This window comes from Lagenorhynchus albirostris, chromosome 5 (assembly GCF_949774975.1).
Source record: "Lagenorhynchus albirostris chromosome 5, mLagAlb1.1, whole genome shotgun sequence".
Taxonomy (NCBI): domain Eukaryota; kingdom Metazoa; phylum Chordata; class Mammalia; order Artiodactyla; family Delphinidae; genus Lagenorhynchus; species Lagenorhynchus albirostris.
Genome location: NC_083099.1, coordinates 51,677,453 through 51,698,181, shown reverse-complemented (window position 1 = coordinate 51,698,181; position 20,729 = coordinate 51,677,453). Strand labels below are relative to the sequence as shown.

Genomic DNA, 20,729 nt, shown 5'->3' with positions numbered 1-20,729 from the left:
ATTCCTAGCAAAACAATCTAAACATCAGGGTGAAACCATGACTGTAGTGGGAACACTACACTTTATTGCTATTGTTGTTGTTGAATGAGACCCAGAGGAGGGAAGGGGGTCAAAACTGTGCGAGTCCGTCATGGAGAAGGTGCACCCCAGGTGCTAAGTGAAAAGAGCTAGACCTGGGCTCCTGAGTCTGGTATACAGATAAAATGTTAAAGACACACTCTTTATCCCCACAGACTCTGACAAAGGACTGACAGCCCATGGGCCTTTACGGTCCGCAATCCCATGTTAGTTGGCCCATTTAGGGACATCTGGATTTGTAGCTGCTGCTGCTTTTTTTATTTTAATTGGGGTGTAGTTGCTTTACTTCTGAAACATCAGCCTACGTGATTGTGGGTGGCAATCCTGCAGGACCTCAACCAGGAGCAGTGTGGCAGCCGCCCCTTTAGACGGTACAGCAAACACCCTGCGCTATGCCACTTGCCTGGCCTATAAACACATTTGAATTTACAACAACTTCTGGGATGTGGTTTAAGTTTTTAAAAAGTAACAACAACAAAAGCAATCCTATTCATGGCAGAAGAACCCTACTTAAGTCAGAAAGAATTAAAACATTTATTGGGCATAAATATATTACATATACACTACAGATACAGTTAGGTATTACATATAGCATAGTATTTGCAAAATCTATACATTAAAATTGATATGGCAGTTTTAATACAATGTATATGAAATAGTCTAAAATTTACAGGAAAACATATGATTTTTTTTTTTTCTCCTAAAGTTGAAAAGCTTGGAATGTATGTCCAACAGTGAGGTAAAACATTTTGTCTTTCAATTTAAAGAACTGTGCAAGGATAACATTCAAACACATTCAGTTAGGGCACTTTTCAATTTTGACAGGCATACTGAATTACTGTAGCCAACAAAACACGGTTAGAAAATGCCAACGTTTCAAGTTGATAAGAACAAGGCAGGTAATATTCAAAAAATCTTTTTAAAAAGTTGTTTTCTTTTTAAACAATTTCTTTGAGGACAAAGGGCATTTTGCTTCACATGACTGGAATTTTCTTGTGCCAGGGAGGAGTTTGACATATAGAGCATCAGAAAGCCACTCACTCGTTCCTACATATTACAAAAGGGCAAAGAGAGAAGGTTAACATAACACTTTATTTTATTGTTCATGTGTAATGGCAATATATATATAGTTATATCAATATCACATATACATATCTGTGATAGAAAACAGTGCCAGATAGTGTAATAACTTTTTGACTGAAGGGATTATAATGATGCCGAATAAGGGAGAGCAATAAAATAAAGTGCCGTCAGCTAGTGTTTCACACACAACAGCTTTCTGGTGGTTAAACAGATAGTATGAAAATCTCAAAGATCAAATATTCATAGCAATTTCGGCTTAAAGTAAAGTATTATTTCATTAAAAAAAAAAATCCAACCAATTCAGAGAATTTCTTTATAGCAGCAGTTCTGAAGTGTTTCCAAAAAAGGGACTTATTTTTTTCTCCTGCAGACAGGGTTCTCGTACTCAGTTGAATCTTCATTGCTTAAAAAATGCCTTCTCCCCAAAACACCTGCATGAGATTGTTTCAGAAAATGCAGATGCAGTGTTACAGTGGATCATAATACACATTTAAATAGAGGGATGAGTTACGCAAGGCCAGAACTTTGGCAAAAAAATTTCATCTTGATGCCATCAGTTTGCAAGGCTAATTAAACTAATTATTCTAGTCAATAACAAAATACAGAACTTTCTAGTAGTACTTATTACATCAACGTAGGCACACCGAATAATTCATTGATCTTAGCACTTTCTTTCAAGAGATGATTATGTTTTTCTTGGGTACATGTAAACGTTTCAATCGCTGACAATGGATTTTTTTTGGCATTTAATGCACTAGATGCTCTTTATCTTTAAAAACACAAGAAAATGTCAGAAGAATGACAATACTGCAGATGTTGCCAAGGAACGAGACTGACCTAAAATTACAAAAGTATAAAACACAAAAAAATAACATGCTACAAGGGAAAATTAGTACATAAGTACATTTAAAAAATTTTACAATAAATAAAGATTGCACTGTAATTGGCATTTAAAGTACTGTATGCAGAATATAGTATAAATAAACCAAAAACAAAATAATGTTGGTTTCCCCATGACTTTGGTATGGGAATATTATAAGCTAGTACAGGATACTGCATTTTAAGACAACACAGACCAAGCACAAAATAGCTATGATCAAGAAAAACCAAGTAGCAAAAATATACAAAAACAGAAGCAGGGGGATACACTGTGTCTGTTGCACCCTTTTGGAATATATTTGCACCTCCAACTCTTAAATGTCCCTGAGGTACGCGAACATTATGGACTTCATATAAATAATCCAATGACTTTGGGTTAAAATTGATTATCTCATGACTCAGAATAAACATGCAAGAGTAACACTTTGCACTCCAATAGCACCTATAGATCAAGGATCTCAAAGCACTTACGAACATTAGAATCCCCATTTTATTTTTTATTTTTAATGCATGGGAAAACTGAGGCACAGAGAGGTAAAGTGACGTGTTCAGATCACGCAGCAAGTTAGTGACAGATCCAGGGAGATAATCTAGGCTCCTTGACCCCCAAACACCCTGTGCTTATTACCACCAAATACCATTCCCTCTCCACACATGGCCAGGTCAACCCCACAAGAACAGGAACTACAAATTGAGATGACTCTTTTGGGCTTTATCAATTTTCACCTGCTGTTAGATTAGTATTATGTGCACTGAATTAAGCTATTGAAATTCAATCACTTCTTTGATACTTCATTGAATAGCCTAAAGGCAAATTTTTCAAAAATAATGAGCTGATGTGTAAGAAGATTGATCACAATTAGTGTAAGTCATGGACAATGGGCAGAGGCACTAAACTGTCACCAGTTCTCGTCATATAATTCTGGTCAAACATAACAGAATATAATAACTCTAGTGATTAGATCAGAAGTAGTTATATACAAAGACAGACAAACAAGTTAAAGCAGCTTTTAAAATAGCTGGACAAGGAAACTAACTATTGCACAATGCCCTCGAAAAGTTACTGCTATGAATTGATGTGGTACAATCTACAATGCTCTATAATTTATAGATGCATTTTGGTTACTTGATTTCTTAGACAGGCAGCTCATAGTGTTAAAATAATAAGAAATACAGATTACTAAAACATTTTAAAGTACACATTTTGATCTCAATGAGCTAAACACAGTTAAATAACTGAGTGACAAAATGGTTGTTTAGGGCAGCCTTATCTGAGTGAACACATCTTCTGTGTGTGGTTGTGTGGTGACACTCTGACAACACTGAAATCCTAGCCCTGTAACTACACACACTGTGATTCATGTTCACAGGTACAGATGATCAAGACATAAGAAGTGACAGGTGAATATAAATTACTAGATGGTGACATGGAAAAAAAATCAAAGGCTTGCAAAAGACATCAGTGAAAACAGAATAAAGGCAAATCTGAAAAATTTAAAAGAAAACGTAAGCTAGCTTTAGCTTTTGGTATCTGGTTTGTTTCTTTTTTTTTTTTTTTTAAATCCAGTTTAACCTCTTCCTAGTTTTGCATTTCAAAAAGGTGCACCAAAACACTGATATTTTTTTTCCTAGCTAACTCTGTAAAACAAGTATATAAATCAAAGAACAAAAGGGCTTAAAAAGGGGAGTATCTGAATAAATGTGTGTATTAAAATGTGTAGCATTAATTAAATTCATACCTCTAGTTTTGCTGGGTTTGTTTACTTCATTAAGAAGTACTGTAATATAAAGGCAAATAAAATGGACAAAGTTGCAAAGCCAACCACAATGAGGGCTGCAAACTGTTCATCAGTAGGCATCATGCTCTTCATTTTGGGATCATCTAAGCTCCCCATGTCCCCTGTAAGCATGACCTCACTTCGTTGTAGTACAAAAGCCGCAGAGGGGCTGAAAGCTCCGCTTAGCTCCTGAGAGGTGTCTAAACAGCGACGACACGCACACACGCGGAACCTATAGTCTGTGTTGGTCTGGAGGCCTGAGATTTGGAATGTGGCTTCTTCTCCCTTGTACACCTTCAAGAAAAAGAAAAGTCCCGGTCAATAAATTTATAACAACATTGTGGTCTCTAAAGTAATAACTGTATAACATCGGGGACCTTGTAGACCTGGCTTGGTTTATGTGAACTCTGCAACAACAAAAAGTACATGGAAAGGCATTTGTCCCAGTCTATATTTCATCTGTAAAGTATTCTGACCTACTCTGAATAAAATAAAATAAATTCAGTGACTCTGCTATTGCCAGGAGATAAGGCACTGACCAGAAATACAGGTGATACAAGTAATGATGATGCATCTAGCTAAATTTTAATAATTTAGGCTATAAATCAGCAGGTGACTTAATTCATACAAAGGGCTCTCTGACCTTGCTGCAAAGAATATTAAAAACAAATTATAGAAATAAAGGGCAAAGTCTCAGTTGAATGATTCTTTGACTACTGACTACACCGTTTAACACTACTCCATCAAGATAGCCCACCTCCACCCCTAAGAGGTAAGAACTCTTCTCACTTCTCATTCTGTAATTTGTTTTGCCTACTCTAGAAGTTCATGCAAATGCAATCAAACACTACGCACTCTCTTGTGCCTACGAGGTTCATCCATGTAATCGATTCAGTAGTTGTTCCTTTTACTGAAGAATAAGTACTCTATCATATGCCTACACTTTGATGTATCCATTTGCTTTTTGACAAATATTTGCATTGTTTCCAGTTTGGAGTTTTTATATAGTAAGAGTACTATGAACATTTTTGTACAGATCTTGAGGACTTAAGTTTCTCTTTTTCTTGGGTGAATACCTAGGAGTAGAAGGGCTGGGTATAAGTCTACATCTAACTGCATGAGAAAGCTGTCCCAAGCACATCCCTTTGCACTCCTGCCAGCTAAGCATGAGAGTTCCAGTTGTTCCACACCCTCACCAACATTTGTTACTGTCAGTCATTTACATTTTAGTCATGCAAATGGGTGAGAATGGTACCTCAGTTGCATTTCCCTGATGCCTAAGTGTTTCCCACCTTTTCACATGCTCCTTTGGTCACTCACATACCTTCTGTTGTGAGGAGTGTGTGTGTTCAGCTGTTTTGCCTATTTTTAATTTGTTTGCTTTTACTTGTAGTGGCGCCTTAATCTGGATGTAAGTTCTTTGTCAGGTATGTGTTGTGAATATTCTCTCCCAGTTTTGTGTCTTCCCTAATCATTTCTTAAGAAAATTTTTGATGCAGTCCTATTTATCACAAATTAATATTTAATTAATTTAATGGTCTGTCTTAAGTGTTTCCTGTCTGTTTGACCAACTTGTCCTTTTTCCGTTAAGAATCTAGGATATTTTCTTCCCCTTTGTTAACACTGATATAATCACCATGAGGCTTCCTACTATGAGGATTTGAAATCTACCAGTTTACTTAGAGATTATAAACCTTTGAGTTGACTGAAGAAAATAGGTATCTTTGAGGGAAGGTGGTAGAGGGAGATCTCACGTGGTTCTTCAATCAATCAAAGTGGTACCGATCCTCAAAACACTCAGAGGAAATGATAACCGCCTTAAAATTACATACAAATCCATGTCTTATATGAAATAGAGATAGGAAGAAACTAGCTGGAACTCAACCAAATCAGTAAAGAGATTTGGCTGATGAAATAATTAAACAAGAAATTAAAATTAACTGAACACTTTGTAGCTGAGTGGCACTGAGTTAGCCTCTGTAAAGTGCTTAAAACATGCCTGGTACATGGGTAAGTGCAGAGAAAAAGTTAGCTATTATTACTACTACTACTATTTAGAACTTTAAAACAACTCCAAATATATTCTTAAAATACAGTGATTAAAAGTGACAGGGGCATTTTCAACCTAGTGGCAGGCCACCTTAAGTAAAGATGTGAATTTTGCCCATTAATACAAATTCCCTAGAAAATAGAGTATTTCCAACAATTTCAACTTTGTCTGAAATACTCTCCAGCTATAGAGAGCTAGTGGGAATCTACAAAGATTCAGTGTTTCTAAAGCCTGGCACGTAAACTTCTACAAGAAGCAGGACATGGTACCAGAGAACCTAAGTGCACTGGCCACTCACTTAGCGTTGAGCAAACAAAGACAGCAAGAGGATCACAGTTTAGAAAAGGGATCGGACTTCCAGTGCTCACCTGATAGTCAGCCTTTTTAAGATTTTTCCTCCCCCATTTTCGAACTTTAGAAGTAGACTTGAAGAGTCTTACTGTATTTTCGTTTAGTGATTAAGCCCCAGAAAACCAATTCTGTTTCTCATATATTCCTTTATAAGATTTGAAGCACATTCCTCCTGGTGAGTTACTCTGTTTCTTTAAAGATTGTGGCATGTGTCTTAGCAAGTGGGGTTACAGACAGAACTGGGCTGGAGCAACCAAGAACAAAAGAGCTGTAAGAAAACCCCCAGCCATCCTGAGAGACCACTCCTTTCTCATAGGTCATTGTTCCAATGATGAGTTAGTTAAATGGCTATTTTAAGATGAGCTTGTTGTCATGGTGACTGCCCCAAGCTATTCAGGAGTTCGGACTACACCTTGAGAGCACTGTCTATGAATTATCTCCCAACATGTGGGTGGTCTCAGGAAAACAATGGTGTACACTTTTTTTTTCTTTAAAGAGACCTTTTCATTGTGAATGTTCTTAATTTCCCAAATTTAGATGCTCAAGTTGGTATTGTCTTTTCTTCGAAACTGTTGGGACCATTCACGAAGGGAATGATTTACAACCTTTGGGAACAGCATACTACCAATCCCTTTGCCATCTGAGCTTTGGGTTCCTGTCTGCAATGGCCCAGGTATACAATCTGTTCTGTCTCTATGGTGGTGATAAGTTAATGTCAGGCTGTTGATGGAGTTGGAGAAAAGCTGCCATGTACGCCTTAGCTGCAAGGTTTCTCGATACACCTCTTTCATCAATTCTTTTGGAGGCCTCACCTCTTGAATGTTTACCCTTATCAAAGGGTGAAATATTGTAGCTGCTGGAGCTCTTCTGTGCAACCCTGGGGAACTGGGTCTAGTCTGACTTGGCCACTGGGAGGCACTGGGCAGCTTCTTCTCAACGGCAGGACCAGGAACTGGCATCAGGATTCCAGGTCTACGTCCTTGCTCTGACCCTTTCTAGGTTTGTCACCTCGGGCAAGTAACAGCTTTGAGCCTTATTTTTTTTTCATCTTTAACATGGGGACTGTTACAGTACCTAACGTAACCCCAAGAGGGATTGAGTATTAAGTGAGAAACTATGTGAAAAATGCTCTGTGAAAGGAATATACTGGAGATAAGTCATCTTTATCAAATTTAATCCTCCTGATTACTCTGGCAGGTATTACTCCCATTTTAGAGATGATAAAACTGAGGATCAGAAAGCTGTTAATTTCTCAAGGTCTCAGGTGAATAAGGGTAGTGGTAGACCCCAGACGAGATCCCACATCTAACTCAAACACCCCTGCTCACCACTGGAACTGCTCCAGCTCCACTGGTTCCACGTCTTTGGTGGAACCCGTCCTCCCCACTTCAGTCCTCAGCCAATGACTACGGTGTGATACCAGGTCCACTTCTCTTGACCTTCTGACTTTGTCTTCCCAGGGAGTCCCACAGCCTCCCTGGTGTTTCCACGAAACACTTCCAGATCACCCCACCCTGGGTCCACTGCCCCAGAAGGAAAGCACTGCCTTTCCTATATGATGTATGGAAAGCAGCTCCCCAACCCAGTCTGTGCCAAGGAAAGGCTTGGGCAGCATTTCTGTGACGTGGCCTCTTAATTTATGCCGAACAATGACCTCATGGCTGAAAATCACTTAATTCATAACCTATCCCTACAGATGTTTGAGAGACTTTTGGAAAGTACATATAAATGTTCATTTATATGTAGTATTAAACGATTTCTATGGTTTCCAGAATTTGCATGGCTAGCTCCTTCTAAGAAAGTTGGCTCAGAAGTATATTTAATTTCCCAGAAACCCAATTCATGGAATCTTGAACATAGACTTTATATATTAATTTTGATGGTACTTCCCAACTTTTAACTCCTTAAAGATCCCTAAAAATGTATTGACATTTTGAAAGCAAAGGAGTGCTACTGTTCTCATAACCATTAAGCAAAAAGCTTAGTGAAGGAAAAATGAATATCTAATGGAAGGGAACTTCCTCAATGACAAGTCCAATTGAAAGGTGGGCTTTAATTTGTAAATATGTTTTTCTTTTAGCTATTCTTATTGTTTTAATTAGAAGAGCTCCCCCTTTTCACAAGCACTGTCAACACAATGTTAATATTATCTTTAAAAGTATATATATGATAAATATATTGAGTGTGGGACTGTGTTCTATTATCTCCAGAGCAACCAGCACAATGGCTATTAACAAAGCACGTGCTCAGTGAATGCTCTCTAATTAGAACCCTTAAATACTTGAGAGTAGATATGCTTATACCACACTTTGAAAAGAGAGGAGAATTACCAGCAGCAAGTACATGTGAACATTAAGTATCAGAACCCGCACACAAACCACAGGGTTTAGAACAGGTACAGCCATGATTATACAAAATGGAATCGTTAACAAGGATTGAGTTGTTTTCAGTGTATTGATAGTAGTCAACAATGCTTATTAAGCCTTTTGGATCTTAGTTAAGGAAAAATTAAAACAATCCCAATACTCCATTTCCTGAGGATTCTGGTTCCTGAGGTTTGAGATAACTGATTTGTTTTTGTGTAAATAATCACAGCCACGAGATCGCAAAATCAGTAAGGTCATCAGGCCTGCAGCACAGCTGAGGTGACTTTTCATGGGACTGTGCCTCTCACCGTGGCAGGGCAGCAGGCCATGCCTCTTACCCCTTTGTTTTCATTCATTTTGACAGGGGCACCATTACAGGCTCTTCCTCCTGCCTCAACCCAATTTAAAAGGCATAGTTCCATTTAAGATTATCTTTATTGAAGTAACCAATCATAATATCACAGTAAGTATACAAGCAATATTATTTTTACAAAGACTATTTCTGTCCTTGATTTGATGTGCAATACATTTTAAAGTAATTTTGACATGTTTGTTCCAAATGAGAGGATTTAAAGTAATACCCAGATAATCGAAATGAAGAATCAGTGACCCTTAATTCAGAGTAACATGCTGTGTAGTTGAAATCTTTGAAACAGAGAGCCTTTGGGGGAGGCTGCTGGAGGCTGGGATCTGGGCCAAGGCCTGCATCTCTTTACTAATGCCATCCTTCTCCCAGGAACTGGAAAGGGGAGACATAACTGCCCAGCATTGCCATCTACACAGCGCCCTCTCATGACTGAACAGATCTGACGCTCACAGTAACCCTGAGGTAGAGAATTAGTATCTCCACTCCGACAAGACAGCTGAGGCTCAGAGAGGTGAATTAATTCCTCCGATATCACATGACTACAAAAGGCAGATTTCACCTCCCTTGCCCCCCAGCTACAGTGGAAATTCACTAACCTGCAGACTTCCTCTGTAGAGGGTGCAATGCTGGGCAGGAATTGTTGCTCCTGAGCCAAAGAGGACAGGCAAAGGTACTGTTACTGAGCTGCTTCTTGGGGGCACGCTGCTTCTACCCCAGTGGGCCCAGAAGCTCTGAGAGCACAGACTATGCTGTTCTGTTATATGCCAGGCAGTGCTCACAGTGCACAGCACCTACCAGTTTCTCAATGAACCAGGGGCCCTACACCTGAACGCCATGAAACTGAATATAAATTTGTTTCATATGCAATTTAAAACGGATGTGTGCATGAATATTTTTCTGACAGAACGGGTCATATCCTTCATCAGATACTTAAATGGACCTATAAACCTAAAAAACTTAAGACTCAGCAAGACAATTGATAGCTTTTAGATATTCCCACCTTGATCTATTCTTACTTTGCTTTGGATTTGACCCTTTATTTACACAAAGATGAAGAAAATGTGCAATAAGACGGTCACAGCCTATTTAACTTCTGTGTTAGGGAATTAAATCACAAACTATTAAAAAAATATGTAGGCTCCAAGTCCTTAAATTAGTTCTCTCAAGGTCAAGAGAAGATCTTTCTTCACAGTAACTTGTGTGATACCACGAAGAATCAATACACATCCCAATACTATATTCTAAAAATGATACAAAATAAATTTATACAGAGATGCCATCAAGTTAAATGTGGAGCTCTATAAATTTTCAGATTCTTCGAAGGTTTTCATAATGCAACAAATCTGAGCACCAACAATATTAATAATTTGTCACAAATTTTGACTTCCAATAGGTAATAATTTCTTGCAGTTTGTTACCCTTTTCTCATCTTCAGTGTTTATATTTAAATACTTTATGTAAAAATTATTGCTGTCTGAACAGGGATATGAATGTGAATCATTTCGCTTTACATTCTTACGTATATATTAAACTGTTTATGTTATGTCTTGTGAGGCAAAAAAAAATCAGTCACCTGCATATATATACAATTTTCATTCTTTTTAAGAATGCTTTACGGACCTCGGGGGAAGATGGCGGAAGAGTAAGGCGCGGAGATCACCTTCCTCCCCACAGATACACCAGAAATACATCTACACGTGGAACAACTCCTACAGACCACCTACTGAACGCTGGCAGAAGACCTCAGACATCCCAAAAGGCAAGAAACTCCCCACGTACCTGGGTAGAGCAAAAGAAAAAAAGAAAAAACAGAGACAAAAGAATAGGGATGTGACCTGCACCAGTGGGAGGGAGCTGTGAAGGAGGAAAGGTTTCCACACACTAGAAGCCCCTTCGCGGGCGGAGACTGCGGGAGGTGGAGGGGGGAGATTTGGGGCCGCGGAGAAGAGCACAGCAATGGGTGCGGAGGGCAAAGCGGGGAGATTCCCGCACAGAAGACCAGGGCCAACCGGCACTCACCAGCCCAAAAGGCTTGTCTGCTCACCCGCCGGGGCGGGCGGGGCTGCGAGCTGAGGCTCGGGCTTCGGTCGGAGTGCGCAGGGAGAGGACGGGGGTTGGCTGCGTGAACACAACCTGAAGGGGTTAGTGCACCACGGCTAGCCGGGAGGGAGTCCGGGAAAAGGTCTGGAGCAGCCGAAGAGGCAAGAGACATTTTCTGCCCTCTTTGTTTCCTAGTGCACGAGGAGAGGGGATTAAAAGCGCTGCTTAAAGGAACTCCAGAGACAGAACGAGCCACGGCTAAAAGCGCGGACCTGAGACGCTCGCGAGCAACAGCTAAAAGCTCGGACCCCAGAGACAGGCAGGAGACGGTAAGGCTGCTGCTGCCGCCACCAAGAGGCCTGTGTGCGAGCACAGGTAACTATCCACACCCCTCTTCCGGGAAGCCTGTGCAGCCCGCCACCGCCAGGTTCCCGGGATCCAGGGACAACTACCCCAGGAGAACGCACGGCACGGCTCAGGCTGGTGCAACGTCACGCCAGCCTCTGCCGCCGCAGGCTCGCCCCGCACTCCGCGCCCCTCCCTCCCCCCCCCCCGGCCTGAGTGCGCCAGAGCCCCCGAATCAGCGGCTCCTTTAACCCCATCATGTCTGAGCAAAAAACAGACGCCCTCCAGATGCCCTCCAGCGACCTACATGCAGAGGCGGGGCCAAATCCAAAGCTGAGCCCCTGGGAGCTGTGAGAACAAAGAAGAGAAAAGGAAATCTCTCCCAGCAGCCTCAGAAGCAGCGGATTAAAGCTCCACAATCAACTTGATGTACCCTGCATCTGTGGAATACCTGAATAGACAACGAATCATCCCAAATTGAGGAGGTGGACTTTGAGAGCAAGAGTTATGATTTTTTCCCCTTTTCCTCTTTTTGTGAGTGTGTATGCTTCTGTGTGAGATTTTGTCTGTATAGCTTTGCTTCCACCATTTGTCCTAAGGTTCTATCCGTCCGTTTTTTTTCCTTCCTTCCCTCCTTCCTTCCTCCCTCCTTTTCCTTCTTCCTTCCTTCCTTCCCTGCTTTCTTTCTTTCTTCCTACTTCTACTAATTCTATCTCTCTACTTTTTCTCCCTTTTATTCTGAGCCGTGTGGATGAAAGGCTCTTGGTGCTGCAGCCAGGAGTCAGTGCTGTGCCTCTGAGGTGGGAGAGCCAACTTCAGGACACTGGTCCACAAGAGACCTCCCAGCTCCACATAATATCAAATGGCGAAAATCTCCCAGAGATCTCCATCTCAACACCAACACACAGCTTCACTCAACGACCAGCAAGCTACAGTGCTGGACAACCTATGCCAAACAACTAGCAAGACAGGAACACAACCCCACCCATTAGCAGACAGGCTGCCTAAAATCATAATAAGTCCACAGACACCCCAAAACACACCACCAGACGTGGACCTGCCCACCAGAAAGACAAGATCCAGCCTCATCCACCAGAACACAGGCACTAGTCCTCTCCACCAGGAAGCCTACACAACCCACTGAACCAACCTTAGCCACTGGGGACAGACACCAAAATCAACAGGAACTATGAACCTGCAGCCTGCAAAAAGGAGACTCCAAGCACATTAAGATAAGCAAAATGAGAAGACAGGAAAACACACAGCAGATGAAGGAGCAAGATAAAAACCCACCAGACCTAATAAATGAAGAGAAAATAGGCAGTCTACCTGAAAAATAATTCAGAATAATGATAGTAAAGATGATCCAAAATCTTGGAAATAGAATAGACAAAATGCAAGAACCTAGAAGGTTTAACATTTTTTAACATTTAACAAGGACCTAGAAGAACTAAAGATGAAACAAACAATGATGAACAACACAATAAATGAAATGAAAAATACTCTAGATGGGATCAATAGCAGAATAACTGAGGCAGAAGAACGGATAAGTGACCTGGAAGATAAAAGAGTGGAAATAACTAATGCAGAGCAGAATAAAGAAAAAAGAATGAAAAGAACTGAGGACAGTCTCAGAGACCTCTGGGACAACATTAAATGCACCAACATTCGAATTATAGGGGTTCCAGAAGAAGAAGAGAAAAAGAAAGGGACTGAGAAAATATTTGAAGAGAGTATAGTTGAAAACTTCCCTAATATGGGAAAGGAAAGAGTTAATCAAGTCCAGGAAGCACAGAGAGTCCCATACAGGATAAATCCAAGGAGACATATGCCAAGACACATATTAATCAAACTGTCAAAAATTAAATACAAAGAAAGCATATTAAAAGCAGCAAGGGAAAAACAACAAATAACACACAAGGGAATCCCCATAAGGTTAACAGCTGATCTTTCAGCAGAAACTCTGCAAACCAGAAGGGAGTGCCAGGACATACTGAAAGTGATGAAGGAGAAAAACCTACAACCAAGATTACTCAGCAAGGATCTCATTCAGATTTGATGGAGAACTTAAAACCTTTACAGACAAGCAAAAGCTGAGAGAGTTCAGCACCACCAAACCAGCTTTACAACAAATGCTAAAACAACTTCTCTAGGCAAGAAACACAAGAGAAGGAAAAGACCTATAATAACGAACCAAAAACAATTTAGAAAATGGGAATAGGAACATACATATCAATAATTAACTCAAATGTAAATGGACTAAATGCTCCCACCAAAAGACACAGATTGGCTGAATGGATGCAAAAACAAGACCCATATATATACTGTCTACAAGAGACCCACTTCAGACCTAGAGACACATACAGACGGAAAGTAAGGGGATGGAAAAAGATATTCCATGCAAATGGAAACCAAAAGAAAGCTGGAGTAGCAATTCTCATATCAGACAAAATAGACTTTAAAATAAAGACTATTACAAGAGACAAAGAAGGACACTACATAATGATCAAGGGATCGATCCAAGAAGAAGATATAACAATTGTTAATATTTATGCACCCAACATAGGAGCACCTCAACACATAAGGCAAATACTAACAGCCATAAAAGGGGAACTCGACAGTAACACATTCATAGTAAGGGACTTTAACACCCCACTTTCACCCATGGACAGATCATCCAAAATGAAAATAAATAAGGAAACACAAGCTTTAAATGATACATTAAACAGGATGGAATTAATTGATATTTATAGGACATTCCATCCAAAAACAACAGAATACACATTTTTCTCAAGTGCTCATGGAACATTCTCCAGGATAGAGCATCTCTTGGGTCAAAAATCAAGCCTTGGTAAATTTAAGAAAATTGAAATTGTTTCAAGTATCTTTTCTGACCACACCACCATGAGACTATATATCAATTACAGGAAAAGATCTGTAAAAAATACAAACACATGGAGGCTAAACAATACTTAATAACGAAGTGATCACTGAAGAAATCAAAGAGGAAATAAAATAATACCTAGAAACAAATGACAATGGAGACACGACAACCCAAAACCTATGGGATGCAGCAAAAGCATTTCTAAGAGGGAAGTTTATAGCAATACAAGCCCACCTTAAGAAACAGGAAACATCTTGAATAAACAACCTAACCTTGCACCTAAAGCAATTAGAGAAAGAAGAACAAAAACACCGCAAAGTTAGCAGAAGGAAAGAAATCATAAAAATCAGATCAGAAATGAACGAAAAAGAAATGAAGGAAACGATAGCAAAGATCAATAAAAGTAAAAGCTGGTTCTTTGAGAAGATAAACAAAATAGATAAACCATTATTAGCCAGACTCATCAAGAAAAAAAGGGAGAAGACTCAAATCAATAGAAATAGAAATGAAAAAGAATTAACATCTGACTGCAGAAACACAAACGATCATGAGACATTACTACAAGCAACTCTATGCCAATAAAATGGACAACCTGGAAGAAATGGACAAATTCTTAGAAAGGCACAACCTGCCAAGACTGAATCAGGAAGAAATAGAAAATATGAACAGACCAATCACAAGCACTGAAATTGAAACTGTGATTAAAAATCTTCCAACAAACAAAGGCCCAGGACCAGATGGCTTCACAGGCGAATTCTATCAAACATTTAGAGAAGAGCTAACACCTATCCTTCTCAAACTCTTCCAAAATATAGCAGAGGGAGGAACACTCCCAAATTCATTCTACGAGGACACCATCACCCTGATACCAAAACCAGACAAGGGTGTCACAAAGAAAGAAAACTACAGGCCAATATCAGTGATGCACATAGATGCAAAAATCCTCAACAAAATACTAGCAAACAGAATCCAACAGCACATCAAAAGGATCATACACCATGATCAAGTGGGGTTTATTCCAGGAATGCAAGGATTCTTCAATATACGCAAAACAATCAATGTGATAAACCATATTAACAAATTGAAGGAGAAAAACCATATGATCATCTCAATAGATGCAGAGAAAGCTTTTGACAAAATTCAACACCCACTTATGATAAAAACCCTGCAGAAAGTAGGCACAGAGGGAACTTTCCTCAACATAATAAAGGCCATATATGACAAACCCACAGCCAACATCGTCCTCAATGGTGAAACACTGAAAGCATTTCCACTAAGATCAGGAACAAGACAAGGTTGCCCACTCTCACCACTCTTATTCAATACAGTTTTGGAAGTTTTAGCCACAGCAATCAGAAGAGAAAAGGAAATAAAAGGAATCCAAATCGGAAAAGAAGAAGTAAAGCTGTCACTGTTTGCAGATGACATGATACTATACATAGAGAATCCTAAAGATGCTACCAGAAAACTACTAGAGCTAATCAATGAATCTGGTAAAGTAGCAGGATACAAAATTAATGCACAGAAATCTCTTGCATTCCTATACACTAATGATGAAAAATCTGAAAGTGAAATCAAGCAAACACTCCCATTTACCACTGCAACAAAAAGAATAAAATATCTAGGAATAAACGTACCTAGGGAGACAAAAGACCTGTATGCAGAAAAGTATAAGACACTGATGAAAGAAATTAAAGATGATACAAATAGATGGAGAGAGACACCATGTTTTTGGATTGGAAGAATCAACATTGTGAAAATGACTCTACTACCCAAAGCAATCTACAGATTCAATGCAACCCCTATCAAACTACCACTGGCATTTTTCACAGAACTAGAACAAAACATTTCACAATTTGTATGGAAACACAAAAGACCCCGAATAGCCAAAGCAATCTTGAGAACGAAAAACGGAGCTGGAGGAATCAGGCTCCCTGACTTCAGACTCTACTACAAAGCTACAGTAATCAAGACAGTATGGTACTGGCACAAAAACAGAAATACACATCAATGGAACAGGTTAGAAAGCCCAGAGATAAACCCACGCACATATGGTCACTTATTTTTGATAAAGGAGGCAGGAATGTACAGTGGAGAAGGACAGCCCCTTCAGTAAGTGGTGCTGGGAAAACTGGACAGGTACATGTAAAAGTATGAGATTAGATCACTCCCTAACACCATACACAAAAATAAGCTCAAAATGGATTAAAGACCTAAATGTAAGGCCAGAAACTATCAAACTCTTAGAGGAAAACATAGGCAGAACACTCTATGACATAAATCACAGCAAGATCCTTTCTGACCCACCTCCTAGAGAAATGGAAATAAAAAAAAAAATAAACAAATGGGACCTAATGAAACTTCACAGCTTTTGCACAGCAAAGGAAACCATAAACAAGACCAAAAGACAACCCTCAGAATGGGAGAAAATATTTGCAAATGTAGCAACCGACAAAGGATTAATCTCCAAAATTTATAAGCAGCTCATGCAGCTCAATAACAAAAAAACAAAACCCAATCCAAAAATGGGCAGAAGACCTAAACAGACATTTCTCCAAAGAAGATATACAGACTGCCAACAAACACATGAAAGAATGCTCAACATCATTAATCATCAGAGAAATGCAAATCAAAACTACAATGAGATATCATCTCACACCAGTCAGAATGGCCATCATCAACAAATCTAGAAACAATAAATGCTGGAGAGGGTGTGGAGAAAAGGAACACTCTTGCACTGCTGGTGGGAATGTGAATTGGTACAGCCACTATGGAGAACAGTATGGAGTTTCCTTAAAAAACTACAAATAGAACTACCATATGACCCAGCAATCCGACTACTGGGCATATACCCTGAGAAAACCAAAATTCAAAAAGAGTCATGTACCAAAATGTTCATTGCAGCTCTATTTACAATAGCCAAGAGATGGAAACAACCTAAGTGCGCATCATCAGATGAATGGATAAAGAAGATGTGGCACATATATACAATGGAATATTACTCAGCCATAAAAAGAAACGAAATTGAGCTATTTGTAATGAGGTGGATAGACCTAGAGTCTGTCATACAGAGTGAAGTAAGTCAGAAAGAGAAAGACAAATACTGTATGCTAAAACATATATATGGAATTCAAGAAAATTTAAAAAAATGTCATGAAGAACCTAGCGGTAAGACAGGAATAAAGACACAGACCTACTGGAGAACGGACTTGAGGATATGGGGAGGGGGAATGGTGAGCTGTGACAAAGCGAGAGAGAGGCATGGACGTATATATGCTACCAAACGTAAGCTAGATAGCTAGTGGGAAGCAGCCGCATAGCACAGGGAGATCAGCTCGGTGGTTTGTGACCACCTAGAGGGGTGGGATAGGGAGGGTGGGAGGGAGGGAGATGCAAGAGGGAAGAGATATGGGAACATATGTATATGTATAGCTGATTCACTTTGTTATAAAGCAGAAACTAACACACCATTGTATAGCAATTATACCCCAATAAAGTTGTTTAAAAAAAAAAGAATGCTTTACAATTAATATTGTTTGAAAAGAAGTTTTAAGGTTCTTGAAAAAAGCTTGTGTTTGAAACGTTTTTTAAATGGCAGAAAAGCCAAATCAATATATGCATGCATTCTAATACAGAGTAAAACTTTAGGTGAGGACTTAATACTGTAATAGACAGTCTCATAATTAGAACCAGATGCTCGCCCCACATCATGATAGCTCAACCAAAGCAAGCTAATTACAGAGTTAAAGTCAATGTTTCCAGCAACATATCAGAAAAAGACTTGGCCCTTACCATATGTCGCCTGTAAAAATGAGCTAGGGGAACAGAAGGACACTGTTCTATTATGGGTGATTTTTTTCACCTCAGTTATAAACATCACTTCTAAATCCCCCCTATGGTGAAGTTTACTGATTCTCACCACTGCAAGTATAAATCGCCCTGTTCCTGTGAAACTGCCTCTTTCATGCACGCAAGAAACATTTACTGAGTGCCTAGCTATGTGCCAGACCTGGGAAAATAAAAATGAATAACACAAGCCCACACATTAGTGGATCCTGCCTGATTAGTGCTGTAATTGAAGTATACACAGTGCTTCCGATATAAGCCCATAGCTCTGCTGTGGTGTATGCTCTGCACTGATGACCTCTCATTTTCTTTTGCTTTGCCTCTATGAATTCAAAGCCTGTTATCTCTGGACTATAATTATTTTAACCATTACTCTGCACACATAAGATAAATAGATTTCATTCCCTATCTCGTGTCCAGAACAACTGAATGAAGTACTCAAAACATCATGTTTAAGTTAATGTCTATTGAATAGGGAGAAGCAAAAAACTCAGTACAAATTGTCCCCGACTCAACGGTGGCTTTTCAAGTACCACTACCTGCCTTAATCATTTCTTGGTAAATGCAGGAAATACACGGTTACGAGAAGAATGCTAATTCCCCAGCTACTGAGCCCGCCCTGGTGTACTGTGTTTTCACCTACTTTCAACAAGAAACTCTTATTTATAGCTGTTTACAATGAGAAATATATTTTGAAGCATATATGTAATTGTGTATTAGTATTTGTATGTTCATGAGACAAAATATACAACATTAAACAAATAGCAAGATTCAAAAGAGCCAATCTGCCAGTGACATCTAATTTATGAATGTGTATAGATACTAAGTAAACAATGCTTTTTCAATGTAAATCAGCAATCAGTATGCTTTGAGAAGCAGAACATTTTTTCCAAGAACAGGTTGGAAAAGCATGGTGGTGGAATAAAAAGGTTTATAAAATACAACGATGAACATGCAGTGAATGTACTGCTCGCAAGTGAATATTGTTAAGTGTCAAGTGATATGTTGTAAAATTTGGTAACATTTCATCTTTAGCCATTTGTTACACTGCTATGCGACAGGACAGTGCTACTGGTGTTAAAGATGACTAAATCTAGCAGGGAAAATCCTCTGCTCTTCGTGTGCGCTGAGACTCTGAAACCAGTAATATATTTGTGGTAAGGTGAAACAACTGCACACATAAAATTACTGACTGTGAAGTGAAATATACTGTATAAAACGAGACTGTAAGGTGAAAGGAAACAAGAGTGGTTTTGCTCTTATTTCAGAGGAATGATGGAAACTGGTGAAATCATCCACTGATGTTAATCAATACTGGTGGTGCCTGTCTTGTTTAAAACAAGTTTTTGCAAAATGTGCTTAAAGCAATTCATTCTTTTATCTGGCACTTCATATTAACAAAGTACAGTAAGATTTACTAAAATTTTCTTTGATTCTTTTTACACATTTTTATTTACAAGTATTCTTTTTTATTATACGAGGAATATTAACCAGCAAATTAACAAAAACTCTGAATCAAATTATTTTCTACTTGTTTTGTGTACCTGGAGCCTCAAGAGTTGAATACAAAGAAGTGTTCGCAAATTATGTTAATGATTCGGAAGGCAGTGGCATTTATCTTCAACTTCTTGACTTTGACATAAACGCATTCCTATTAAAAGTGCTGGTAAGGAATGGGTCCTCAGCTTTTCTAATGGAGTAACAATGTTGTATTCTGATTTCACATAATTATTAAGTTCCTGGGAACATTATGGAAAGCCACAGAGTCTCTGAATCCTTCACATGCAGTGACAAGATAATGTGTGGCTTTGGAAGAATTAGGATCAAAAAGGGTGTCAAGAATGATAAACCCAAATTCTTTATCTGGTTATATTCCAATCACATTCTTTCGTGTATGGGTTTATCATGTGAACTGTATAGCCTTGCTACTCAAACCACGATCCATGGACCAGCAACATCAATGTCACCTGGGAGCTTGAACCTCGACCCCAGACCTACTGAATCAGAATCTGAATTTTTAACAGATACTCAGGTGATCCTATGCACAGTAAAGGGTGACAGGTAGTGACCCAGAGCTTCTGAATCACAGGCCTCAAGGGCTGATAGGTCGTTTTCCTTATCCTTCAATTATAACTTCCATAAAAAAGGCAAACAGACATGGGCTTTAGTAATTAGGTTGACACTACTTCCCTATAAAGAAAAACCACTGGCACTTTAGTTTTCAATACATATGAATATCAAATACAAATACAGAACTTAAAACCCTTCACAAGATTATGCTTGTGGAACTGAAAATTTAAGAATACCACCACATACAAAATAAAATGTAAGCTAGAGCTACTCTACCCTAAAGAATTAGGTAATGGGTACAAGTGAGGCAGTGTCTACGACCAATTTTGAGAAAAATGTAGTTCACTGGCTACTAAATTATTCACCGCAAAGGCAGAGGCAAGGAGCCAGCCAGACCCTGATAGGCCACGCACGTGCCACGCACGCTGGTTCTTACCTGTTTGTACTCAGATTCTCTTCCAACCAATACCTGCAGAATGTAGTTGACAGGATCGCCTTTCATGGGTGGTACCGTCTCCCATAAAATTTCACATGAATTTCCTTCTAACTGTGTTACTCGAGGTGCTGAAATACAAATCCACACATCCAAGCT

The 20,729-nt window shown here is 39.3% G+C and overlaps 1 protein-coding gene across 1 annotated transcript in view; it reads right to left on the bottom strand.

Annotated features, from left to right (window-relative positions):
* Positions 1–588: 588 nt before the first annotated feature.
* FNDC3B (fibronectin type III domain containing 3B) overlaps positions 589–20,729 on the bottom strand; it is a 357,916-nt gene continuing 337,775 nt past the window's right edge. Inside the window, exons 26-28 of the mRNA XM_060150005.1 lie at positions 20,574–20,701; positions 3,780–4,112; positions 589–1,125 (exon numbers count right to left, since the gene is read on the bottom strand). Of these exons, the coding sequence (XP_060005988.1) occupies positions 3,801–4,112; positions 20,574–20,701 (440 nt within the window). The 3' untranslated portion in view covers positions 589–1,125; positions 3,780–3,800. The remainder of the gene's footprint in view (positions 1,126–3,779; positions 4,113–20,573; positions 20,702–20,729) is intronic.